The 26,668-nt window shown below is 38.6% G+C and overlaps 1 protein-coding gene across 8 annotated transcripts in view; it reads right to left on the reverse strand.

Annotated features, from left to right (window-relative positions):
* Positions 1-26,668, reverse strand: part of pHCl-1 (pH-sensitive chloride channel 1) — a 1,475,408-nt gene that overhangs the window by 431,596 nt on the left and 1,017,144 nt on the right. For all 8 annotated transcript variants that reach the window (XR_011017610.1, XM_068225461.1, XM_068225460.1 and 5 more), the window contains 2 exons: positions 25,315-25,397; positions 13,908-14,048 (listed from right to left, as the gene is read on the reverse strand). Coding sequence is in view for 7 of the 8 variants with exons in the window: in XM_068225461.1 (XP_068081562.1) it covers positions 13,908-14,048; positions 25,315-25,397 (224 nt within the window). In the remaining variant the exon portion in view is untranslated. The remainder of the gene's footprint in view (positions 1-13,907; positions 14,049-25,314; positions 25,398-26,668) is intronic.

The raw sequence follows: 26,668 nt of genomic DNA on the forward strand, positions 1-26,668 counted from the left end.
GCAATTTTCCATTTGCCATTCATTCAAATCTTCCCCATTGCTCGTAAACATCTGCTGATTGTTTCTTGTGATACACTTAATGCTTGTGCCAATTGCTGCTGAGTTTGAGTTGGGTCATCATCCAGTAATGCCTGCAATTGCTTGACTTCGCACTTTTGTGGTCTACCACAGTGTGCACTCTCTTTCACATTGAAATCACCATGTTTAAATTGCCGAAACCATGTCTCACATGTTCTAATCGATGAAGTGTATTCACCATATATTTTTACCAGCAAATGATGACTTTCCACAGCCTTCTTCTTTTGATTAAATAAGAAAAGCAATGCATGCCGCAAACATTATTTTTCAGGCACAAACGTTGACATGATCACTGAATAATACAATACAGACGCTAGTGCTTGGCGGTCTCAACTTGTGTGTGTTGGTAGGTTAATGTCAGACGAACAAACTGATGTATGTGTCAAATTCATATGCTGCGTACTGTTCCTGGTGCTATCTCTTAGTGAAACTGGAAAAGACTTATGCATACAGCTGGTATGTGTGAGTTGCAGGGATATTGGGGACAATACAAACTCCCAGTTCCTGGGCCATTGGAATGAACCATTTAAAGTTACAATCTCCGATCTGGCCAGGAATCGAACCCAGTACCCTCTGAACTGAAGAGCACTATGCTGTCCATTCAGCCATGGAGCTGGAATTGACAGATGTAAGACCACCTGAAATTGAAGATCTATCAAATCATCGTCCATTCTGTTGCACTCTATGGAACTAATTGTTGGCCAACTACAAAAGAGGCAGAATGTTGAAAAAGCATCATGGAGAGAGACAATGATGCTGATATGGTCAGTCAGCATCATTATTGGATTGTGTTTCCAGTATAGGCATCGGAATGATTTGATGTTGTGTTGATCCAAAAGAAACTGTGCTAAAGTCAGCTATAATGTTTCAGACATAACTTAGTAGTTGCAAGTAGAAGCAGTTATTGAAATTAACTTTCAACCTATTAGGTTGTGTTCCATACATATAGTAGGTGATGAAGAGATGTTAAGTACAGAACAAAAGTGGACAAAATGTGTGGAACACCACCTAATTAGTTGAAAGTTAATTTCAATTGCAATGCAGTTGTGAAAACTAAGTATTCAGAAGCAGTTATAATTGCATAGATAGGCTGCATTTTGGAAGTTGTTGGAAAGAGACCCAAGGGTTGATCTAAACAATGATGAGCTATTACACTACATAAAGACTCTTAACCATGGACTGAGACAAGACAATGAATTATAAACAACTTTAATAACAACTTAGAAATAGTCATGTGGAGGATCCAGCCCAATTGAGAACAATTCTAAACAGATCTATATAGAGCCTTGCATTTGCACACAATATTAATACCATAGTCAGGTGTGAAAAATATCTTGAGAGAGAGAGAGAGAGAGAGAGAGAGAGAATGAGAGAGAGACTGACTCTCCCTCTAAAATACCGAAGTATTGAAAAATAGGTGAACATCTGCAATTCCAACGAGTTTCAGAATTCAAATAGTTACAAAGTGAAATGATACAAAAGAAATTAAATCTTGTATAACCACAGGGGAAAAAAGCTATTAAGCTGTCCTACCTCTTCTAAAATCCTCATTAATATCAAGACAGTCAAAGCTACAAATTTACAAAACTGTCCTAAGTCCACAGTTTAGCTCAGAGACTTGAACTAAAACTCTAAAGGACAAGAAAATGCTACCGGTGTGGGAAAGGAAAGTACTGAGAAAATTATTTTGAGCTGTGAATGAAAGAGGTGTGTGCAGAATTAGGGCCAATCAATGGCTTATTGCTCTCTATTAAGACAGGCACATTACAAATGACATTAAAGCAAGACATCTGAGATCGGCTGACCACTTAGAAAGGATGGACGCGACAGTGGAAGAGTCAACAAAATTGAATGGGGAAAGGAAGCCCAGAAGATCTAGGAAAGGATGAATAAACAAAGTTGAGGCTGAATTTAGAGATATGATATCAAAGGAACATGACCTAATTGCAGAAGAAAACTGTAAAGGAGACTAATGTTCTTCTTGGACCATAGCACCAGGGAGAAAATAAATAAATTAGTAAGTTAGTAAGCAATGACAAGAAGACAGTAAATCTACAATCCAACATGGCCCATGACTGAATGGAATGGAATTGACATCGCGAGCCCTACCACTAGGTGGGATATATGCAGATAAACATTATGATGACCACAGTTAGGAAATGATGCAGGAATGTGGAATACATTTCAGCATTACTTCATTAAGGCAGAGCTCCTACTAAAGTAACATAGCACATTATATGGTGCATAATCTGGCAAGTGGCGAGTATCTGGTATGCAACTTCAAATTAAACAAATATAAACAAATGTGTCATTGTCCATCAGTGCCAATAAGATGTGATAGTGACTTGAGCTATGCCACATCACTGTCAGACGAATGTACCCAGCTCCAATTTATGCCACATGTTACATCTGTGTTAGTTGCTAACCGTAATAATTTTTCATTGTTTCTGTAAATCACTGTACTTAAAAACGACAGACAATCTGAACTTCAATATTAATTTTATCAGTCTTGTGCAGAAATATCTGTGCAGTTACCATCTTCTTTCTCATTTTGTAAAATGACTGAAACCTTTCAGGATACATGATTATTCAACATATTGAAGGCACCATATTCACCTGCGTTAGCTTGCCAATAATATTGTGTATCCAAAACTGTCTTCTACCATTGTCTTTTATTATTAACATTAATTTAATTTACTAATGCCACAATATATGTACTGTATCTGCAGAGAAAGACATGTAGCTATTTCTGACAGATCACTTTGATGAGCATTACATCATACACAAGCTACATCACCAACATGTATTTATCACGCTGCTGCTAGATCATCAGCAAAGATAGGGGGGGACCAGGAAGAAAGGGGACCGAATGAGATGGGGTTGAGGCTGTGGTCATGGGGGACTCCACTGTTAGGCATGACGGGAAAGAGTGTGGAGGAAAGGGAAACAGGGTAGAGTGTTATCTAGGAGTTAGGTTAAAGCACATGTTGATTAAATTAAAAGAGAAGGAGAAGGGTAAGAAGAAGGTGGCACTTTTTCAAGTTGGTACCAATGAAGCAAGGCAAGCAGGTATAAGTACCAACATAGTCGGGGATGTGTGGGATCTGGTTAATGCACTAAGGGAGAAGTTTAAGGGAACAGAGACTGTTATCAGTGGAATACTGTGTAGGACGGACAATGACTGGAAGGCAATCAGGGATTTAAATGAGACTATGAGACTATGTGGGAAACTGGGAGTGAGATTTCTAGACCCTAATGGGTGGATAGGAGATAGAGATCTGCACTCAGATGGGCTTCACTTGAACTGCATTAGTATCTATTAGAAGGTTTGTTTAGAAGGGTTATATAGAAGTTCATTCAAGGAAACAGTGTGGTCTAGGGAGTGGTGATACGATTACAGGGAGCTGGAAGTCAAATAAGGATGACAAAACAATGTTAGTGTTAAAAGGTGAAAGTATTGTAAAGAAAGGAAGAGAATGACATAATGTGAGAGGGATAATACCTCTGATAGCCACCCCTATTATGGAATCAAAATGATTGGCCCCTAATCAGTTCATATGAATAATATTTAATTACTTTTATCAGTTGTTTGGATGTAAGCGGGGTTTGAGTTATGATTCAAAACTAAAATTTTCAACCATCACATGGATATTCTCTCTAATTTTATTGGCAAAAGATAATCCAATACATGGTACTTCAGGTCAGGGAGTACAAATGGTGTCCAACAATTGCCAACAAATTTTTCAGCACAGAGTCCACTATGGTCTGGATGTTGATGTCCGGGTTTATTTTAATTCTTAAGAGATCCAACATCTCTTTAGGATTTGTATCTCTAGGGCCAATCACAACACCAATGACTTCCCATACAACATTTCTTAATTCCATACTTCTTTTAGAGATCCTCAGTGCATGGTTCATATATGGCCTTCTCCTCACAATAATCAAGGCTTTTCCACATAGATTTTCCCTGAACCTCATGGTGAGATTAATCACTATACCCATATCTTTTGCCCAGTCAATGACAACAATATCAGCTCGTCTTGTCAATCCATTTCTGGAACAACATCCAACTTCTTCGTAGACCTCTTTGCTGTTTATGGAGGCTTCCAGCAATCAATGTGCAAACTATATTGTGCTGATTGATTCTCATCAGCTCTCTCTTATGACAGAGAACGAGGTAAGATTTTGAACTTGTATCTTCTGTAATGGAATGTATTAAGGCTCCCTCTAGGGAGAGATCGAACTGGGCTAACATTATTCATGAATTTGTATTTTTGCTGCTAAGTCCATATCAACGCCGAGCCACGAGAAAATGGTGATCTGTATGACATACCTTTCTTCTTACTGATCCAAGCGTTCCTTTCTTCCAGTGGGAAAATAATATTACTCCTTTACCAACATCACCAAAAGACTTATCTGTATCAGTGTGACGTAAAAAAAAAAAAAACCCTCCTTTATCCTTGGTTGGTAACGCGCACTAACTTCTACAGGATAGGAGTTGAATTGTGGCTGAGAAGTGATATTATATGGATGCGGGAATTTTCTCATGAAACTGGAGTGATTACAGTACTGAAAGGATAGGAGCAGTAGGAGAGGAAGTATCCATACTCCTCTACCATTGTCGCCAAAAGACCTATCTGTATTAGAGCGATGTAAGAAAACCCCTCTTTTAACCTTGGTTGGTAACATGTCCTAACTTCTCCAGGATAGGATTTGAATCGTGGCCGAGAAGTGATATTATATGGATGCGGAAATTTTCTCATGGAACTGGAGTGTTTATCATAGAGAAAGGATAGGAGCAATAGCAGGGTAAGTATTTATACTGGTGAAAGAAGAATTTGTAAGCTACAAAAGCGTTAAGGATGAGAAACACAAAATTTTAAGTGTAAGGTTCATCTCTAAAGATACTGCAAAAGGTAACTTGATGTTTATGGAGTGTACAGACCTGGAAGGAGGGCACTGACACTGATGCAAATTATTTGGTAAGATAATCACTATGTGGGAAATGACATGGAAAAGAACACGATTTTAACAGGTGATCTCAATTTATGAAATGTAAATTGGGATGGTAATGTGAATGACAGGAAGCATGACCAAAAAATGGCAAATAAGTTTCTGTGAAGGACAGCTGAATCAGAAAGCGATGGAACCAACTAGGGAAGAATATTCTGGATATGGTGCTGGTAAAACCAGATGAGCTCTACAGAGAAACTGAAGTAACAGATGGTGTAAGTGATCATAAAGCTGTTTTTGTCCTAGTGTATGTATATAAAATAAGAGTTTTGTCTGTACATTGCCCCAACTTTAAAAAGAATGGTATTTCTGTTCCGGTCATGTCCACAGTAACAAAAATATGCACTTTTTATTTCTCCGTAATTTCTGTCTATCTGTCTGTACGTATGTGCATCACGAGTAAACGGGTGAAGTGGATTTAATGAAAATCAGTATGTAAAGTTGGGGAATGAGCCGCTACAATGTAGGCAATAAATCATTTTATTCACACTGAGTAAGTGGTAGTTTAGGGGAAGGCCTACAATTTAGTTCTCAAATATTCATGTTATTAATGGTCCTATCAATAAATACTACATAACTAGAGTTATATAGAATTAGATTTCCGATCATTTATGTCTTATACATTTTTACCGTACATACTATGATAAAAGAGATATTCATGAATTTGTATTTTTGTTGCTAAGTCCATATCAACGCCAAGCCACGAGAAAATGGGTAAACAGAATTTAATGAATATCAGTATATATAGTCGGGTAATAACTACAGTCTAAGCTATAAACAATTTTATTCACCCTAGATAAAATGGTAGTTTAGGAGAAGGCACCTAGAACTTAATTTTAAATACCTATGTTATTGGTTCTATCAAAAGTACTACATAACAAAAGTTATAGGGAATACAATTTCCGATCATTTATGTTTTATGCAGTTTTACCATACCGACTATGATAAGAGTGGTATTTCAGAGTCAGAAGAAAACAAAGTGTGAAGGCCTACAGTATCAAAAGCTCATAAAACTGATCAACAATAACATTACACTGACCATTTGTTGTGATGTTCTTTGTCACCTATGCTGCCACTCACCTCTGATAGATGGGATCACTGCTGCGTATCGAGTATAACAGCCTGCCTGAATATTTTCTGATACTGGTGGTACGTAACACACTGGTTCATCATAGTACTCCAGCTATTCGAACCCTACTCTGACGCGCTGATTGGAATGATCAGTGTGCACATTTGACGGAATAATAGCAGTGGCTAATTACAACCTGTTCTAGAATTACCATTTTGGCCTATACCAAATTATAGTAGCACAATTAACTAAATAACTCAAAATACAACCCTGAAAAGAGCCGTTTCTTAAAAAAAGCTTCTTGCTCTTCACTTTTATTGCATTCTAAATTCATTTTATTCCAAATTAACAGTGATGAGGGGGTTTCTCCTCTGGCTTCAAGGAAAAATTTGCCTCCAAGTTACATAGTTTTCCCCCTCGACAGTGTAGTGATTGAGATTTTCCAATTCATCGGGTACTCCTAGGAAACATATGAGTAAAATGGCATAGTTCTTGCCTGGGACTCTTCACCACTAGCCTCCTCCCACCCCCCCGCCAAAAATAAAAAGTGCTCATGGCTGTCTGTGGATTGGTCATTTCAGCTCTGGAACTTTGAACTGTTAGATCGGCAGCGTAGTACTGTGTCTTAAATGTGAGAAAATGTGTGGTTTTTCATTTGATCAAATATTTCATGTAATAACATTGCTTTTAATCGCAACATTCCTACTGGTGTCATTGTTATGACCTATGTTGATTTCAGTTGGGAAAACCACTAAGACAGTCTAATAATAATGTTAATAATATTATTTTGCTTTACATCCCACTAACCAGTATTTAAGGTTTTCAGAGATGCCAAGGTGCCAGAATTTAGTCCCTTCAAGAGTTCTTTATGTGCCACTAAATCTACTGACACGAGGCTGATGTATCTGAGCACCTTCAAATACCACTGGACTGAGCCAGGATTGAACCTGCCAAGTTCAGGCCAGAAGGCCAGCGCCTCAACCGTCTGAGCCACTCAGCTCGGCAATAAGACAGTCTTTCTGAGGATGTAAAAAGGCAGGTGGAGAGTGTCTGCCATTATAATGAAAACTCCCCAACTTGATTGTGACTGATGGTAGGCAAGAGGGCCTACCATTACAATGAAAATTCCCTAACCCAGTTTTCACATAAAAAGAGATGTTCAGAGACTTGCCCGTCGCGTTTCTAGGGTAACGTTAAGAGCTATGCAATTTAATACAATCTTACTCACTACGTGTACATTGCCTAACATAGAATTCTGTAGCAAAGCACAGGTACATCAGATAGTCAAAAATAAATGTGATAAAAAGGAAGGTTGTAAAATTAAGACTATTAGGCAGTATCAAATGGTTGATAAGAAAGCAGTCTGTGGGATGGGTTTAAAGCAATTTTTACGATTTGCTGTACGTCGCACCGATACAGATAGGTCTTATGGTGACAATGGGATAGGAAAGGGCTAAGAGTATGAAGGAAGCGGCTGTGGCCTTACTTAAGGCTGCCGACAATGGGGTTTGAACCCACCATCTCCCAAATGCAAGCAAATTTTAAAAAAATCATTATTGCTGGGCTATAAGATTTTTAATAACATTAAGCATTCACTACTATGCATTTTAATATGCTCATAATCTTCTGATTTTCCTCCACATCATATTGGTGCTACATTACATAAACTTTTAAGTGCATTTTTTCGAGCATTAAATTCAAGAATGGATGCAGCAACATTTAAGGAAAAATCATCATAAAGAAGAATGTATTTTAGTGTTAAAGTTTTAGATTTGTAACAATACCAGTATATGTTTAATAATTGTAATTATCATCTTGGGTCCTAGAAAGTATGGATATTTTGCAGATTCTTGTGATATTGCTGATGAAGAGAATGGTACCGTACAAATTTCTTGAAACATGTACGATTAATGAATATTGTAGATTAACTATGTTCTAGTAAAAACAATAAATATTGACAGGGCAGACCCATTAATAACCCGTTGTCTTTATTGGATGATCTAAGTCAATATGGACTAATATTGGACCATAAAATAGTCAAATTTGGTAATTCTAAGTGGTATGTTTTAAGCTGTTAGTGGAGAGATGGCATGGAATGATACTAGTAGAAGAAAAAGCTGGAGTGGAGCTTTAAAAAAATAGGGAAGATCACAATATGAAGATAAAGTTGGAATTCAAGAGGACAAGTTAGGGCAAATATTCATTAACAGGATGAGGAGTACGTGATTGGAATAATTTATCAAGGGAAATACAGTATCTGATACATTTCCAAGTTCTTTGAAAACATTTAAGAAAAGGCTAGGTAAACAACTGATAGGGAATCTACCACCTGGTCAACAGTCCTAAATGGAGATCACTGACTGATTGATTTCTTAATTGATTGACTGACAGACAGTGATTGCTGTTTGAGAAACCACACACCAGTTTATCTCCATCCAGAAATGCATCTTAGTTTCCAAAAGTTCTTAGAGATGTACACAACTTATCCCATTACCTCCTAGCCCACATTAAGAAAGGGAACTTCCTGTTATGATACAATGAACAAAATAAGAAATAGTGTTGGCAGCAAAAAAACATGGGTCTCCGTTGATGAAATCACTAACACAGATGGTAGATGCATTGTAGGCATTCTTAAACATGACCAGTCTGGAGAAACATTTCTGTTGGCATGTGACGTATTGAATAGGCTGAATAGCTCTTCCATCGCTGTTGTTTTTGCCACTACAATGAATTTGTAGTGATCAGATAAAACAGAAGGAGGGAATGTGCTCATCTTTGTAAGGTACGCTGCTCCTTACATGGTAAAGGCAGAAAAATCTCTTCAGATTTTGTATCCCAAAATGGTGCACGTAACTTGTTTTGCGCATACCCCTTATAGAGTGGCTGAAGAGGTTCAAGGGAACTACATAAGGTGGTCAAATTCAGTGCTAACAGCAGGAAGATTTTGGTTAAGGCTCTGTTTTGAGTGCAGAAGTTTAAAGAAGAGGCGCTATCACAATCCTTTCCCCTACAGCCCATTGTAATGCATTGGGGTATGCTGCAAACTACTACTGCATATACTACAGTGATCTTCAATAACTTTGACAGAAGTGATTCACCTTCAATCAAAACTGTACAAGAGTTGTTTTCATTCACCATGAAAAGAAATGTAGCCTTAATAAAAACAAATTTCTCTGCGATATCAAAATCTAATACTCGCCTTGAAACTGTGGACATACAATTGTGTGATACATTAAGCATTGTGAAGCAAACTGAAAATGAGTTATCAAGCAGCTGACAACATTAGGGAAAAATTATGTCTGCTTGAACAAAATTCTGGATATATATAGCATTGTGTTAAGTTGCCGACATTCTTTGTGGAAAAGAAGCAGAATTTGATGAAAATGAACTGGAAATTTCTGCTAATGATTTGATGTTTTTTCAAGTATGGCCCCATTACATCATATAATGAAAGAAAAAGTTCCTCCCAGTACAAAGATCTACTTGCTGATAACCGGAGGTACTTCAAGTCTGACCATCTTAAAGTGCGTGTCATTATCCAGTGCAACTCTAATGAAAATGAACGCTAAGAGAGGTAAGAATTATTTAATCCATAAGTAACTGACAGAAGTAAGTGCAATTTTTTCACGTATTGTTTTCATTTTTATGACATACACTCATGTTCATAAAGAACAGAACACCTTGAAAGACTAGAGATAGGAAGTTCATATTCACAGGACATGTTCATTAGTAGGTTCTGCAGAAACGATTAGCATTTCAGTCACCTAGGTTCAGCATGTGTCCTGTTGCCTAGTAGGCACTGGGTCCTCCACGGGCACTGATAACGTGTTCCATGCATGATGGCATCGACACGTATAAGGCGTGAATAGCATTCTAGGGTATAGTCATCCATGCTGCAGTCACCTGGTTCCACAGTTCATCTTTGGTGGTTGGCATTGGGTCACAGCGCCACACCCGTTATTTCACCATATTCCACACATTTTTGATTGGTGACAAGTCAGGTGATCGGGCGGGCCAGAGCAACAGTCTGACATCCTGTGACAACAAGAAGGCACGTGTTCATGAAGCAACATATAGTCGCGCATTGTCTTACTGAAAATATGGCGTCTGGGGTGTCATGCAGAAAGGGTATGGCTACGGGTCACAGGATGTTATTAACGTAGGTCAAACTGGTCACAGAGCTCTGGGTACTCACCAACTGTGATTTTTGGTTGTATCCAATAATGCCCCACACCATAAGGCTTTGAGTTGGTGCTGTATGTCTTGTGCGAATGCAGTCAATGTGATGCCTCTCCCCTGGTCTGCGGCAAACCAAAATACGGCCATCATTTTCAAACAAACAGAACCTGAATTCATCTGGAAACACTATCTGCTGCAATTCCTGTCCCCAGTGATGTCGTTTCATACACTGTTGCAGTCTAGCATGTTTATCCACATTAGTCAAAGGTAGGTGGAGAAGTAGATGATGTGGTGTAACCCAGACTGTAATAAACAGTGACGGACTGTCACTCCTAATAGTGTACGATGTGTTACACTGTTCCACAGTTGTGCCAGAGCCGATGAGGATGCAGATCAGTCCTGCAATGCCATTCAGATGAGGTGTCGATCTTCTCGGGGGGGTGGTCGTGTTCTACGGTCTTCTGTGAACCATTCTGTACACACCCACTGCACTGCTGAAACACTTTATCCCACACGAGCAGCAATTTCCCGGATGGATCCACCATGTTCTCTCATGCCAATGATGCGCCCTCTTCCAAACTCATTCATTTGACAGTACGGTTTTTGCATACATCTGTGAGGCATCCTGCATATCTGCTCAAGTCACACTGATCCATTACCTTTGGTTTATAGCGACAACGAGAGCCACAGGCATTATTTTACCAGTCATTGGTGATGCACTGAGATATCGATGTGGACCTTGAACTTGAGGGCTGACATGGTTCAAATGCTTCAGAACATACAAATGCACATGTACTGTGAATGTTAACTTCCTATCTCTAGTCTTTCAAGATGTTCTGGTTTTTATGAACATTAGTGTATTTTCAGGGTTTTGGGTCATATTTTGGTAACATATGGGGGTTAAATGCATGTTTATTTCAGAAGCTTTTAGGTCACAGAAATGTGAGCCCCATTGACTGTATAACAGGCAAAATTCAGTAAGAAACATCTCAGTTTCGTGCTTCTGTATGTGTATCTTGGAGGCAGGTAGAGTGTTCATTCATTAAATTAGACAATACTTCCCTTTAAGATGATCAGCAAGGCATCCATGATGACTGTTCATACACTTAAATACTGCACATAGTCTAATGGTTCAGTTTTATACTGATCCCACCTACTATCTACAACAGTGGTGGCCAGGATTGTCACACCTATGAAGCACACTGATATGCTGTGTGATGAGCTGGCCTCATGCTTGCACATTAAGATTCCCACCCCTCCGGAACTGCTCCTCCCAGCATAATAGACCCGACTAGCCATTCCAGGGGGAATACTGCTTTTCCTCCCCACTGATTAACAACAGTACGACACCTCAGCCATCTAGTCGTTGCAGTCATCCTTTCTGAGTCCGAAAATTTAATACCACACATTATTTTATTATTATATTATATTATTATTTTATTCTGGTTTATATGTCATATACAATAAACAAATACAAATCCATACAATATGCCCTTGTTTGAGTAAACCTGTGACAATACTTTATATTTAACAAGATATCACATATGAAATGCTATTGTATCTTATCAATGTTTTGTCGAAGTAATGATGAAACCAATGTCCGGCACAAATGTATGGTACACAGACAATCGCAAGCTGTTTCACAAGCTTTTGTCAGATAATCTCACATGCAACTGTGGCTTGTAAAGTTTTTTTACAGAGAAAAACCTCTCACAAACTTATGTTTTAAAGGAGTGCAAATTTCTGCCACTTCTTCTCTTTTCTAATGTGCTTTATTTAGTGCAATGCATTTGCAACAGCACTACCAATGAACCACCATCTTGCACTGTGTATGTCATGTTCCCTAGCCGTCAAACTCATACAATACCTGGCCAACTCTATGGTCAATGCTCTCCACCACATTACGTCTCTCTCTCCCCGAGAACGGACACGCCTACCAAGCACTTCATGCATGTGAAGTCAATGTGCGGTAACTGTACACACTGTGAACTGTGCAGCGTTTGGCCACTGCTGATCTACAACTTTCCTTATTCTGGATGCTATAGTCAAGTTAGTTCAACATATCATAGCAGCTTAGGCTTTCTCAGCCAGAATCTTGATTAATATAAAAGGAATTTTCTGGGCTGATAGGTTGTGATTAAAATGGATTTCTAGCTCCAGACGTTTCAATGGAAACTGCATCTGATATTTCAAGGATCCACCCTCTCCATTGTCAATTCAACCACATCCTACAAGCCGGGAAGATTTCTTCTATACTTGTCATATCATTCTTTGACAGTTGTTTGTTATTATACATTTTGCTGCACAGAAGGATTAAAAGTTGCTGGATGTGATGATATTCCAACCAGTTTGTCTGTTTTTTCATTACCTGAGATATGCTGGAAGAACTGACCACGGCTTTGATTTCTTTCAATTCCATGTTATTAGACATAGAATACAATGATACATCTACCTAGGATATATTAGAATTAGTAATGATGACTATTCTGTGCAAGGTGTAGCATAGTTTGGTTTATTTCAGCCCACTCAAAACTGCTGGGAAGAACAAATTATTTTTGCTACAGACCTGCAATATTTTCTTTCTCTTCATGAAGGCATGAGTGATCAATAAAGAGGAGGCTAGAGTATGGAACTGTCATAAATAAACTTGACAATTGATCAATGTGTGATAGAAACCTTGGAACAATGAGCATCTCCCTCGATACTACTATACTACTTCTGGCAGATTTAGTAGATACACACCCCTTAATGCTTCATGTTCAGTATGTACAGTAACAGTACATAAAATGACCAAGGAAATCTGCATAAAAACTTGAATAACAGAAGTAAAGGTCTTTATTTTTAAAATTCTCTTTTACATGACCAACTTATTCTCCTCTTTTATACATATTTTAAAACACTGATTGGTTTAATGAACAAGGAGAAACAGAGAGGAAACAGGGAAAAAAGAAAGCATAATGAAGAGTTTGCATTTCACCCAAACTACATCCTGAAAGTCTTCAATATCTCTGAATTCTATTAAATTAAACTAAAAGTCAGACATGGGTCAATTTGATGTATTTTGTTATATCAACAAATATTTACTACTGTTTCCACAAACATATCAATGAATATCAATATGCTATACATCTATAGGCAATTCAGACTACAGTATATTTTAATTAGAATATAAACAAAGAACATGTTTCATATTAAAAGGGTGAAATACTTTAGAAGTCAAAGTGAAATATCTTTGACTTTTCTCCATGATAATGTAGAGAAGAATGATAGAAGTTTAATATCTAGGAGTAAAGAAAGAGGTGAAACCCCTCCTCCAGGTATTCACTATTATTTCCTAATAAAGTAAAAAGAAACAAAAAGGAGGGAGGAGCTTAAAGAATTTACCCTCTCTCTGTGAATCTGAAAACAATACAACAGATCCACAGAATGGGATTCTAGTACAGTACTACAATTTTATTTAATTGGAGCGTAGATTACTACTTCTTGCTAAATAGTGATGTGATTGAAAGGGGGAGGAGTACTACATACATTAATCAACAGCACACACAGACAGCAGGCTTTAACTTACCTCTCCAGATTGATTTTATAGGGCATCTGTCAGTCTGGTTCCGAATTAGGTATGCATTAAGTGATGTGAGACTAGGAGACTTCCGCAGCGTAGCTTCGTCATTCTTCCAAACATACTTGAGGGCTGTTTGTTCATATGAAACTGCAAAATGATACATTGATATCAGCTGTTTAAGCATGAGTATGCTATAATCTAATCTTTCAGTGACAAAACACTTTTCTCAAGGTGAACCACTGTTAAGCCATAATTTTGAAGTAAACTATTTTAAGCACTCTCAAAATATGCAACAAAAACATTTTACATAATTTATTCTCACAACTATTTACACTCTGTATGCTATTAGCACTAGAGTATATTACAGATTCCAAAAGCAAATATGACTGACACAACAAACAACCAGGCATTCAGAGGGCATGGCACATGAAACTTAGAGAAAATGGCAGGGGTGGGTTACAACTGGACAATCTGTCTCTGGAAAAATGAAGGCTCTGAAACTGTTGTTAGTAGGAACAATGAAGTCATATCCATGTTGGTTGCTTGTTGTTAAAGAATCCAATATCCAAATCTATTTAATTTTTTCTACTATTTCCGATCCCATCATGAATTCATGGAGTATTATTGAAACTTTCTTGAAAAACTATGTTAAGTAATTCATCAACTACAGCTAACAACATTAACTTCCTTTGTATTAATAGCAGGAGTATCAAAAATAAGGAAGAGGTGGAAAAAGTAGATACTACCAAACTATACTACCAAAATCTGACATAATTGTCGTGGCTGAATTGTGGCTTTCTGTATCCAATGCTGAATTTTATAATTTTATATAATGCACCTCGTTTCTTACCTTCTCTTGAAAGTATACCTACCACTACCAGGCATAAAAGAATTACTGCTCTAATAAAAGAATGACTATTCTAGGCAACTACGACCTAGATCTATAAGAAACTAATACAGTAATATCAGACTATATTGAATGAATGAATGAATGAATGAATGAATGAATGAATGAATGAATGAATGAATCAATCAATCAATCAATCAATCAATCAATCAATCAATCAATCAATCAATCAATCAATCAATCAATCAATCACTACTGATCTGCATTTAGGGCAGTTGCCCAGGTGGCAGATTTCCTATCTGTTGTTTTCCTAGCCTTTTCTTAAATGATTGCAAAGAAATTGGAAAATTATTGAACATTTCCCTTGGTAAGTTATTCCAATCCCTAACTTCCCTTCCTGTAAACGAATATTTGCTCCAATCTGTCCTCTTGAATTCCAACTTTATCTTCATATTGTGATCTTTCCTACTTTTAAAGACACCACTTAAACTTATTCGTCTACTGATGTCCTCCCACGCCATCTCTTTTCTGACAGCTTGGAACATACCATTTAATTGAGCAGCTCATCTCCTTTCTCCCAAATCTTCCCAGCCCAAACTTTAAAACATTTTTGTAACGCTACTCTTTTGTCGGAAATCACCCAGAACAAATCGAGCTGCTTTTCTTTGGATTTTTTCCGGTTCTTGAATCAAGTAATCCTGGTGAGGGTCCCATACACTGGAACCTGATGTCCTCCCACGCCATCTCTTTTCTGACAGTTTGGAACATACCATTTAATTGAGCAGCTCGTCTCCTTTCTCCCAAATCTTCCCAGCCCAAACTTTGCAACATTTTTGTAACGCTACTCTTTTGTCGGAAATCACCCAAAACAAATCGAGCTGCTTTTCTTTGGATTTTTTCCAGTTCTTGAATCAAGTAATCCTGGTGAGGGTCCCATACACTGGAACCTTACTCTAATTGGGGTCTTACCAGAGACTTACATGCCCTCTCCTTTACATCCTTACTACAACCCCTAAATACCCTCATAACCATGTGCAGAGATCTGTACCCTTTATTAACAATCATATTTATGTGATTACCCCAATGAAGGTCTTTTCTTATATTAACACCTAGGTACTTACAATGATCCCCAAAAGGAACTTTCACCTCATCAACGCAGTAATTAAAACTGAGAGGACTTTTCCTATTTGTGAAACTCACAACCTGAGTTTTAACCCCGTTTATAATCATACCATTGTCCATCTCACAACACTATTGAGGTCACCCTGCAGCTGCTCACAATCTTGTAACTTATTTTTTACTCTGTACAGAATAACATCATCTGCAAACAGCCTTATCTCTGATTCCACTTCTTTACACATAGGCCTATCATTGATATATATAAGAAAACATAAAGGTCCACTAACACTGCGTTGAGGAACTTCCCTCTTAATAATTACAGGGTCAGATAAAGCTTTGCCTACTCTAATTCTCTGAGTTCTATTTTCTAGAAATATAGCCACCCATTCAGTCACTCTTTTTTCTAGTCCAATTGCACTCATTTTTGCCAGTAGTCTTCCATGATCTACCCTATCAAATGCCTTAGATAGGTCAATCGCAATACAGTCCATTTGGCCTCCTGAATCCAGGATATCTGCTATATCTTGCTGAAATCCTACAGGCTGAGCTTCAGTCGAATAACCTTTCCTAAACCCAAACTGCCTTGTGTCAAACCAGTTATTAATTTTGCAAACATGTCTAATATAATCAGAAAGAATGCTTTCCCAAAGCTTACATACAATGCATGTCAAACTGACTTGCCTGTAATTTTCAGCTTTATGTCTATCACCCTTTCCTTTATACACAGGGGCTACTATAGCAACTCTCCATTTATCTGGTATAGCTCCTTCAACCAAACAATAATCAAATAAGTATTTCAGATACGGTATGGTACTATATCCCAACCCATTGCCTTTAGTATATCCCCAGAAATCTTATCAATTCCAGCTGCTTTTCTAGTTTTCAACTTTTGTATCTTACTGTAAATGTCATTGTTATCATAGGTAAATTTTAATACTTCTTTAGTATTACTCACATCCCCTATCTGGACATTATCCTTGTAACCAACAATCTTCACATACTGCTGACTAATATTTCTGCCTTTTGAAGATCCTCGCATACACACTCCCCTTGTTCATTAATGATTCCTGGAATGTCCTTCTTTGAACCTGTTTCTGCCTTAAAGTACCTATACTTACTCTTCCATTTTTCACTAAAATTTGTATGACCACCAATTATGCTTGCCATCATGTTATCCTTAGCTGACTTCTTTGCTAGATTCAATTTCCTAGTAAGTTCCTTCAATTTCTCCTTACTTCCATAACCATTTCTAACTCTATTTTCATTTCTATGAGCTACAGTTATAACTTCTGTAACATGTACAAGGTGCGTTCCATAAATAATGCGACCAAATTCATAAAAAATCGTTTATTGAATATATTCGTACAAATAATCAAAAATCTTCAAAATACCACCCTCTTGCATCGATACACTTCTGGAGGCATCCTGGAAGCCGATGTAACATGCGCCTGGATTCATTCAATCGTGTCCCAATGTTTTCCTTTCATGACTCCTTTTAACCGAGGAAACAAAAAAATGTCAGTGGGAGCGAGGTCAGGACTGTAGGGAGGCTGGGGAACCAATGGGGTGTTGCTCCTGGCCAGGAAGTCATTGACAATGAAGGCGCTGTGACTCGGCGCGTTGTCGTGATGAACTTTCCACGTGTCCTTGATGTTGCTTCGGCAGTGCGAGACCCTCCTTTTCAGTCTTTTGAGCACTTCCAAGTAGAAAGCTGAGTTCACTGTAGTCCTGGTAGGTACGAATTCGTGGTGGACAATGCCTCTGACGTCAAAGAAGACAATGAGCATGGTTTTGATCCTGGACTTGCTCATGCTTGCCTTCTTGGGACGGGGCGACGATGGGGTGTGCTACTCTGAACTCTGCCTTTTTGTCTCGGGGTCGTACTAAAATATCCATGACTCATCACTAATGATAACTGAGTTAAAAAATTAGGATCATTTTCACACATTTCCAACATTTCTTGGCACCGAAGCACTCGCATGTCCTTTTACTCTTCGGTCAACACTTTTGGGACCAGTTTGGCACACACCTTTCTCATGTTCAAATCTTCGGTCACACTGCGGGAAACGGTTGTTTTTGCCATGTTTAGAGTTTGTGCTATCAATTGAAGGCTCAGCTGTCTGTCAGAGTTTAAACAATCGTGCACACGCATCACATTTTTGTCGACTCATGAGGTTGATGGCCGTCCACTGCGAGGTTCGTCGGTGATCTCCTCTTGGCCCTCCATGAACGACTTGTGCCATCGGAAAACTTGTGATTTGGACAAGCAATCAGTCCCAAAGGCCTGCTGAAGTAATGAAAACGTTTCGGTGGCGGACTTCCCAATCTTAACGTAAAATTTGATAGCATACCGTTGCTCTACAGAACGATCCATTGTGCCATGTTATATGAATTCAAAACGGGCTTGACGGAAATGCACGTCCTGACTCTCCGGAAGCTCGCTGCCGAATGTGACAAAGAGCGTTTGAAGCTAACACCTCCCTCCACCTAGCCCAGCAGGTTAGAACACGCTACGGTGTACAGTTGCGTCAGAAAAAAATTGGTCGCATTACTTATGGAACGCACGTTGTATTATCCTACTAGAATTATGACAAATTCTTCCTCACTTCTTGATCATCCGTTTATCAATTATGACAGCAATTACCAAGATAATAATATCTTATGTATGTGATATCAGTGATCATAATTTTCTGTAGTATACCTACAGGTATAGTACTAAACCTACAGTTAAGAGAAGGAAAATACTAGCCATTACAGGGTGACCAGATGCAAATATATATAAAAAAGAGGACAAAACTATTTAAAAAAGGAGGACAATGTCAGAAGAAAACAGGACACAAAAATCCCCACTGAGAGTCTGAATTTGGACATTTATCCATTTCCACAGTATATAGTTAATTCTTACAAAATGTAAAAAATGAAACTAATTTACATGCCTTGTTGGTACTTTTCTGAATTGATATAGATGTTGTATTCCATAGGGAACCTGAAATATTTGTCCTGAATGAGTGAATTTATAATACCAATATAAATGGTCCGTTATTGGACATTATAAATTTTCCAGCTAACTCATTCCTGGTTGCCAACGATTCGCCCCCGAGTGCTAAGTTGGGCTCATCAGTTGGTAAACAGCACACCCACAAAGACGCATGGCTAGTGCGTACCATGGAGGCCACTGCGTAGGCTACTTGGAGCCGCCGGCAGTTCCAATGCGCTATGAGAGACTTTGTCTCATTATCAAAAATTGATGCCTGCCTGGCCATAAGATGATACAGATGATGATTCCCATAGGGCAGGGACAGTGAATCTATGACACACGTGCAACTACGTGACATGCAAACACGACTTCTATGGCACGTCAAACAACATACTAACAAATTTTAATGGTTTTAATATGTAATAAATAAGCCAAAAATCTAGCAACATAGCATTATGCTTTAATAAAGAAGTACTGTACGTCAAAATTAATTCTATGGCAGTTTTTTTTACATTTTTTTTGGGGTTAGAGCAAAAATATACCTTATTCTTAAAATTTACCTGTTTTTAGAAATGTTATTCTCAAATTAAATCATGAAGCATTCAGTTGAAAGGATTTATAAGTAATGCAATCTAATGCCTAAATTAAGTCAAATGAGGGGTTTCATGATGATTTATGAGAAAATAACCGATGGCACACAAGACAGTAAAAAGTATCAAACAAGACCTAAATTGACACGCTAGTCAGTAAAGGTTTGCCATCCCTGTTATAGAGCCTACGCAGTGACCTCCACAGTATGCACTAGCCATGCGTCTTAGTGGGTGTGCTATTTACCAACTGGTGAGCCCAACTTAGAATACGGGGGCGAAACGCTAGCAACCAGGAATGAGTTAGCTGGAAAATTTATAATGTCCAATAACGAACCATTTATATTGGTACTTTTCTGAAGATTCAGTTGCCTTCAAGGAGTTTTGGCATGTCTAAATATACTTATAAAAAGATACACATGTAAATTCCTTTAGATTATATTGAACCATTAAGAGTATTTTCACAGATACTACTTTGAAATGGTTCTTATTATCAGTCCATTGTGCTGAGATCAATGAATACAGTCTTTCTATATTTGCATTGTGGCCTGCTACAAGAAAAATGTTACTCTGTAGGAATTAATAAATCTGAACTACAATCAACTGATTTATGTGAATTGAAAGACTTTGCCCATTTCTGACTACAAGGTAACTTGTTAAATTCAGCATCAATACTACTCTTATTCAGGAATTGCTTGAAACTGCATAACTGATCAAAGATTTCACATCATCATTTTGAAAGGATTTAGACTTACAGTAGCTTGCAAATACAGAATAAATTTTTCAACATAACAATAATCAATATCACTTTTCAACGCCATCCATTTAAAACAGACTTCTTTCAAACCCTGGTTATCTCCTGTCGCTTGTCACATTGTCAGCTGTCACTCATTAACATAACAGTATTCAGACAGGGTATTGCTGAGAGTATTCAGTATGCAGTATTCAGAGTGGTAAATAGTGTCTATTATGACAATAAAAGGTGTGCATAGAATAATCGCCTTTTTCATAAATTGATATGATATCGATGATGCCAACACACATAATGAAGAATACAGTAGAATCTCGATAATTCTAAATTGGTTAATTCGAAATCCTGCCTAATTCGAAGAAGCTCTCGTTCCTGGAAACATGAGGTACGATTCTGCATGTTATTTAAATTGCTTAATTTGAAATACGGATAATTCGTAATTCGTAGAACAATGTCAGTCCCATTACCGAAATTCAGACTTTCAATTCAAAATTGCCCTTACAATTAAAAAAATAGTATTTTACAGAGTAATTTAAATTCAAACTTTACCCGCATGGTGATGGAATGCGTCTTCCGGAATGTGCTTCATATTTGCTAAGTTCGAGTAAAATCGTAATTCTTTTGTGTTCAGTGTTTTAAGGAGCGCCACAATATCACGTAGCAGGCAGTGTGCGGAAAAGCAGATTCCGCGAACACTGGCGATGCCGACAGTTGGTGAAAAAGTGTGGCTCATATAATCAGTTTGTACGCACCGAACAATATTGTCAATGCAGATGAAACTGCATTGTTCTTTTTAATGCCGAGTCCAAATGGACTTACGGTTTTAAAGGAGAGAAATGCCAGCCAGGATATCGTACAAGGGTGGGGGTCATTGTACCGTGTTGCAATGCACATGGAAGTGCAAGACTTTCTCCCCTAGTCACAGGAAAGTTTGATAAGCCACAATTTTTTAAGGGCGTTGTGCACTTTCTGTGCAAGTAAAGGACATCTAAAATGCATACAGTACAATAACCCAAAAAGTAAAGCATTTGCACAGGGGAGCCAGCGTAATATGTCCTAGTTTGTGAATCTTGTTTTTCTCTTTTTTGTAAGAGGTTATGTTTGCCAGTGATTTATCCAAGTGCATTATTTGAATAATGTAAATGCACCTTGTTGGATACATTTCAGAAATAGTTTTTTCTTCATGCCATTTGAAAGGTTTAAATTCTGAATCAAGGTGATTGAATGCATTAAGGGTCTTAGGATACTTTGTGATGCGGCAAAGGTTGGCATTTCTGAATTACGAGAGAAGTGCCATGGCGGTAAATCGTACAAGGACAGTCACTCTACTTGTAATGTAGATGGAAACGAGAGACTTTCTCCTCTTGTCATAGGAAATTTCGATAAGCCACGATGTTTTAAGGGCATTGGGTACTTTCCATGCAAGTACAGGACATCTAAAATGCATACAGTACAGTAATCCAATGAACAAAGGACTTGCTCAGGGGAGCCAGCATAGATTTTTCCTCGTCTTTGAATCTTTTTTTTTCTTTCATTGTGTGAGGTTATGTTTGTCAGTGAGTTATCCAAGTGCATTATTTGAAAACTGTAAATGCACCTTGTTGGATACATTTTGGAAATAGTTTTCTTACATGGCATTTGAAAGATTTAAACTGTAAATCAAGGTTAATTGCATGCAGTAATAGAATATTTCGATACGCAGCAAGTTGACGGTTAATACGAAATTACGTAATTCGAAGTCCGATTTTTGCATCTCAATGACTTTGAATAAACAAGGTTTTACTGTACTTGTAAAAATGAAGTAGGGCGGACCTCTGTTGGAAGACATGTCCGAATAAAAGAGGTGTCTGGTCACCCTAACCCACTATTTATAACATAGCAAATAAGTGTTTTCAAAACCATACTTTTTCTACTATTGCAACTAGCGCTGATTTGTTTTACAATAATCTAGAATCACACATGATACAAGGTATTGAATCTGCAATATTTGGATGGAAACTTGTGATAAATTTGAGTATCAACAACCCTGAATCATACCACTATATTTAAATCAATGTCCCTGAAGGTCAGTTCTGTTTGCTATTTAAAAAAATGAAAATAATATGTAATTAAAGACTACAAGCAATGTTGTAATAAAATCACAGCTTTAAGAAGAACTATTAAGAAAGTTTTATGTTCACATAATGTATCCTTAGAATCAAGCAACAGATCTCAAACTACATGGAAACATATCTCTAACAACTAAAAAAGTCTCATCAGAAATTGAATCAAAATACTGTATAACTTTCAAAATAGACATTGGAGTGCTTACATAACTCAAATTGATCAGTAATCATTTCAATAAATATTTCACAGGTGTAAGTGAAAAGTTAGCCAAGTATCTTTCATCAAATAACTGTATTGCTGGCTCAGCAATGGATGGAATTGTCACCAGTACTGAGAATTTCTTCATGTTGCCTACAAGTCCTAATGAAATCATAAAATGTAGGTATTCATCAACTGAGAACTAATGCTAGTACAGCAGATATTGTTATATCAAGTACTTTGTTAAGTACTGTATATGGCACCTGACTTTGGCTTCACATCTGTATGATTTTATAAATCTGTGTCCAAGTCAGAAATTCAATGGCGTATACTGAGGGCTACCAAGGCTATCAGTGAAGCCCAAACCTCAACTGAGAATGATGGAAGTCTAAAGCACATTATCATGTAAGCATCTGACACATAGTTCCATTTACAAAACTTGAAAGCAGTGAGAAAAAAACGTCGCACGTATTTCTGAGAACAAGGCATCGGAGACTGATATCGCAGCCCTGACTCTCGCCTCGACTCACCCTGCGCGGCTTGCTGCTGTATATCGGCCAGGAGCGGGGACCAGGGCGGATAGGTGTGTTAGGCTTCGGTCTGTCAGATCGCCACTACTAACTATCAACCATGCGTTACTCATCGTATATACTTCCCCACCTCATACTTCTGACTTAATTATATAGATAACAGAGTGCTGGTATTTCACTTCCGTTTACTTCTACATCCTTGTAGGAAGACACTGCAGAGCTGCTCTTATAGGAGTAATGTAGTTTTCTGTTTATTCGTAGATCTGCTAAAATGAAATGCAATCTTTCAGGTTTAGTGTTCTCTTTCGTTGGTTGGAATCGAACCCGTGATTATGGATCAGACACCACTACTGATCTCCCGATGAAGCTAATTAACCAGTGAACGATGGGCACGACCGCTGTAAAATTCAACATTTTTATTTAATAATAATAATAATAATAATAATAATAATAATAATAATAATAATAATAATAATAATAATAATAATGGTAAATGGCATTCCCTGTAGAAATCTCGTATGTTGAAGTTACGAAAGTTATCTTCAATCGAGTCCATTTGTTGCTTCAAGTGTTTTCTCTTGACCTGCCTGATCATTTTGGCTACTCATTTTCTAGTTTCATTGAAATATGTTTGGTTTTCTGGTGATTTCTTGCTGTTGTATTTCTGGAATGCTTCTTTTCGTTCCTTCAAGGGACGTTCACATTCAGAATTCCACCAAGGGTGTTTAGTATTCTTTTTCAGGGGAATTTGCTCTCGAGCTTTCTGGATGATTTTATTGCGGAATTTCTCCCAGGTGCCTGCGTGTTCCCTTTCCCATACTTCTTGCAGATTAGTGTTTCCAATCTGTGTCGTGTCAAACTTCGGTATGTGTGACCCCTTATGATGAATTTTCTTCGGGGTGAATTTTACCTTTATTCTCACTAGGTAGTGATTGGAATCGATGTTTGCTGCTCCTCAGCGTACCTGTACATTGTGTACCTCTCTCTGCATGGGATGAGAGATGGCAATGTGATCGATTTGAAATTCACCGATCCCTGGAACGGGTGACCTCCAGGTCTTCTGTTTCCGTGGGGATTTTCTCAGAGAAGTTGACATGATTTTAAGATTGTTTTGTTGACACAGTTCAGTGAGTGAGTGAGGGCAGTGAGTCTCAACCCGTTTTTGTTAGTGAATTTGTGAGCAGGGAATTTGCCAACAGTTTTCTGGTGTTCTTTTTCTTTACCAATTTGTGCGTTAAAGTCGCCCAGCAAATTTTTTAAATCCTCTTTTGGAATCTTCTCCACGATTTTCTCAAGTTTAGCCCAGAATGCATCAGTTTTTTGTGGTTCTTTTTTATTGTCCGTGTTAGTGGATGCATGCACATTCACTACTGTATATTTTTTGTTAGCACATTGGATTTGCATTGTCATGAGCCGGTTACTGATGGGAGTGACTTCTTTTATTGAGCCTACTATACTTTTATGTACCATGAAGGCCATTTCTTGTAAGGGAGTTCCCTTACCAACTCTTCAGTCCATTTTACTCTTGAAGATTTGGTAGTTTCCATAATCAGTTGTGTCCTCATCAGTGAATCTCATTTCCTCAGTTCTGTTGATCTAGTTCTGTTACAAGATTGTGCAATTTACCAGGTTGGACCACGGTATTTACAGTGAACATGCCAATGTATGTGAAGGTTTTGGATGTTAGTTTGCCAGAGAAATCCGACTTTCTCTGTGTTCATGATTGCCTGGGTTCCCCAGAATCCGAATACCCAGTAGCTGTCTCATGATGGGTGGACTGGTTATCACCTGGGGTAATGCTGATTTTACTCTCACGAATCATCATAGCTTGTAATCAAAGATTGGTCCAGTGTTTCCACTGGGAAATTAGGACCAGTGACTGCTAGTTCCTGGAACGTAACTATACAGCTGTAGCTACTAGGTAGACCGACGCTGACCACTTCGCCACTCGGTCCAAGTCATATGCAAGGTGGATTTTATTTTTGGTTCTTCCGCCCTCTCATCCACTGAGACATATGTCCTCTTCTGCCATTGAAGCCATTCACCACAGTTCTAGTTTTCTCAGTTGATCCGCGAGTGCTTATTTGACAACGTCTTATCACACTTGTCCTTATACATATATATATATCTTTTTGCAAACTTTGTTAGTGGTCTCAGTTTCCCTAATTATTGATTTTAACCTTTATTGCAGTTCATTTCATTAAGGTCAGTTAGTAAGTAAAGTATTATGAACAGAAAAAGTAATGAAGATGCAAACTTCCTTTAATTAATTATTCCAGTAAATGATAATATACTCACTGCTCTCCATAGCAAAGGAACACAATGGATCATCAAAAGGGAAGATGTGCAGATGACCCTGACAGGACAAAATCAGATGTCGTCTGCAAAAAATAAAATAAAGTAACCAATACAGATTCAAGTTTTAAACATTTCCTTAAAATTAAAATTTTATGAGTAGGCTTAATGCTACTGTTAAATATTTGTTTCCATAATATCACCAAAAGTCAGTATAAAATTTACCATCATGCATTATTAGTACCACAAATCCTATCCAAGGTGAGTAGTGGAACTGCATAGGAGCTGGACTCTCCCTCTCTTTCTCTCAATATATATATATATATATACACACTGACTGACAGAACAAATGCAACACCAAGAAGGAGTGGTCAGAACTTTATGCCAACTGCAGGGTAGACTGACGTCACTGAGGTATGCTCATGATGTGAAATGCGCCGCTGTGCTGCGCACGTAGCGAACGATAAATGGGACACGGCGTTGGCGAATGGCCCACTTCGTAACGTGATTTCTCAGCCGACAGTCATTGTAGAACGTGTTGTCGTGTGCCACAGGACACGTGTATAGCTAAGAATGCCAGGCCGCCGTCAACGGAGGCATTTCCAGCAGACAGACGACTTTACGAGGGGTATGGTGATCGGGCTTAGAAGGGCAGGTTGGTCGCTTCGTCAAATCGCAGCCGATACCCATAGGGATGTGTCCACGGTACAGCGCCTGTGGCGAAGATGGTTGGCGCAGGGACATGTGGCACGTGCGAGGGGTCCAGGCGCAGCCCGAGTGACGTCCGCACGCGAGGATCGGCGCATCCGCCGCCAAGCGGTGGCAGCCCCGCACGGCATGTCAACCGCCATTCTTCAGCATGTGCAAGACACCCTGGCTGTTCCAATATCGACCAGAACAATTTCCCGTCGATTGGTTGAAGGAGGCCTGCACTCCCGGCGTCCGCTCAGAAGACTACCATTGACTCCACAGCATAGACGTGCACGCCTGGCATGGTGCCGGGCTAGAGCGACTTGGATGAGGGAATGGCGGAACGTCGTGTTCTCTGATGAGTCCCGTTTCTGTTCTGTCAGTGATAGTCACCGCAGACGAATGTGGCGTCGGCGTGGAGAAAGGTCAAATCCGGCAGTAACTGTGGAGCGCCCTACCGCTAGACAACGCGGCATCATGGTTTGGGGCGCTATTGTGTATGATTCCACGTCACCTCTAGTGCGTATTCAAGGCACGTTAAATGCCCACCGCTACGTGCAGCATGTGCTGCGGCCGGTGGCACTCCCGTACCTTCAGGGGCTGCCCAATGCTCTGTTTCAGCAGGATACTGCCCGCCCACACACTGCTCGCCTCTCCCAACAGGCTC

This window comes from Anabrus simplex, chromosome 1 (assembly GCF_040414725.1).
Source record: "Anabrus simplex isolate iqAnaSimp1 chromosome 1, ASM4041472v1, whole genome shotgun sequence".
In the NCBI taxonomy this organism is placed as follows: Eukaryota; Metazoa; Arthropoda; class Insecta; order Orthoptera; family Tettigoniidae; genus Anabrus; species Anabrus simplex.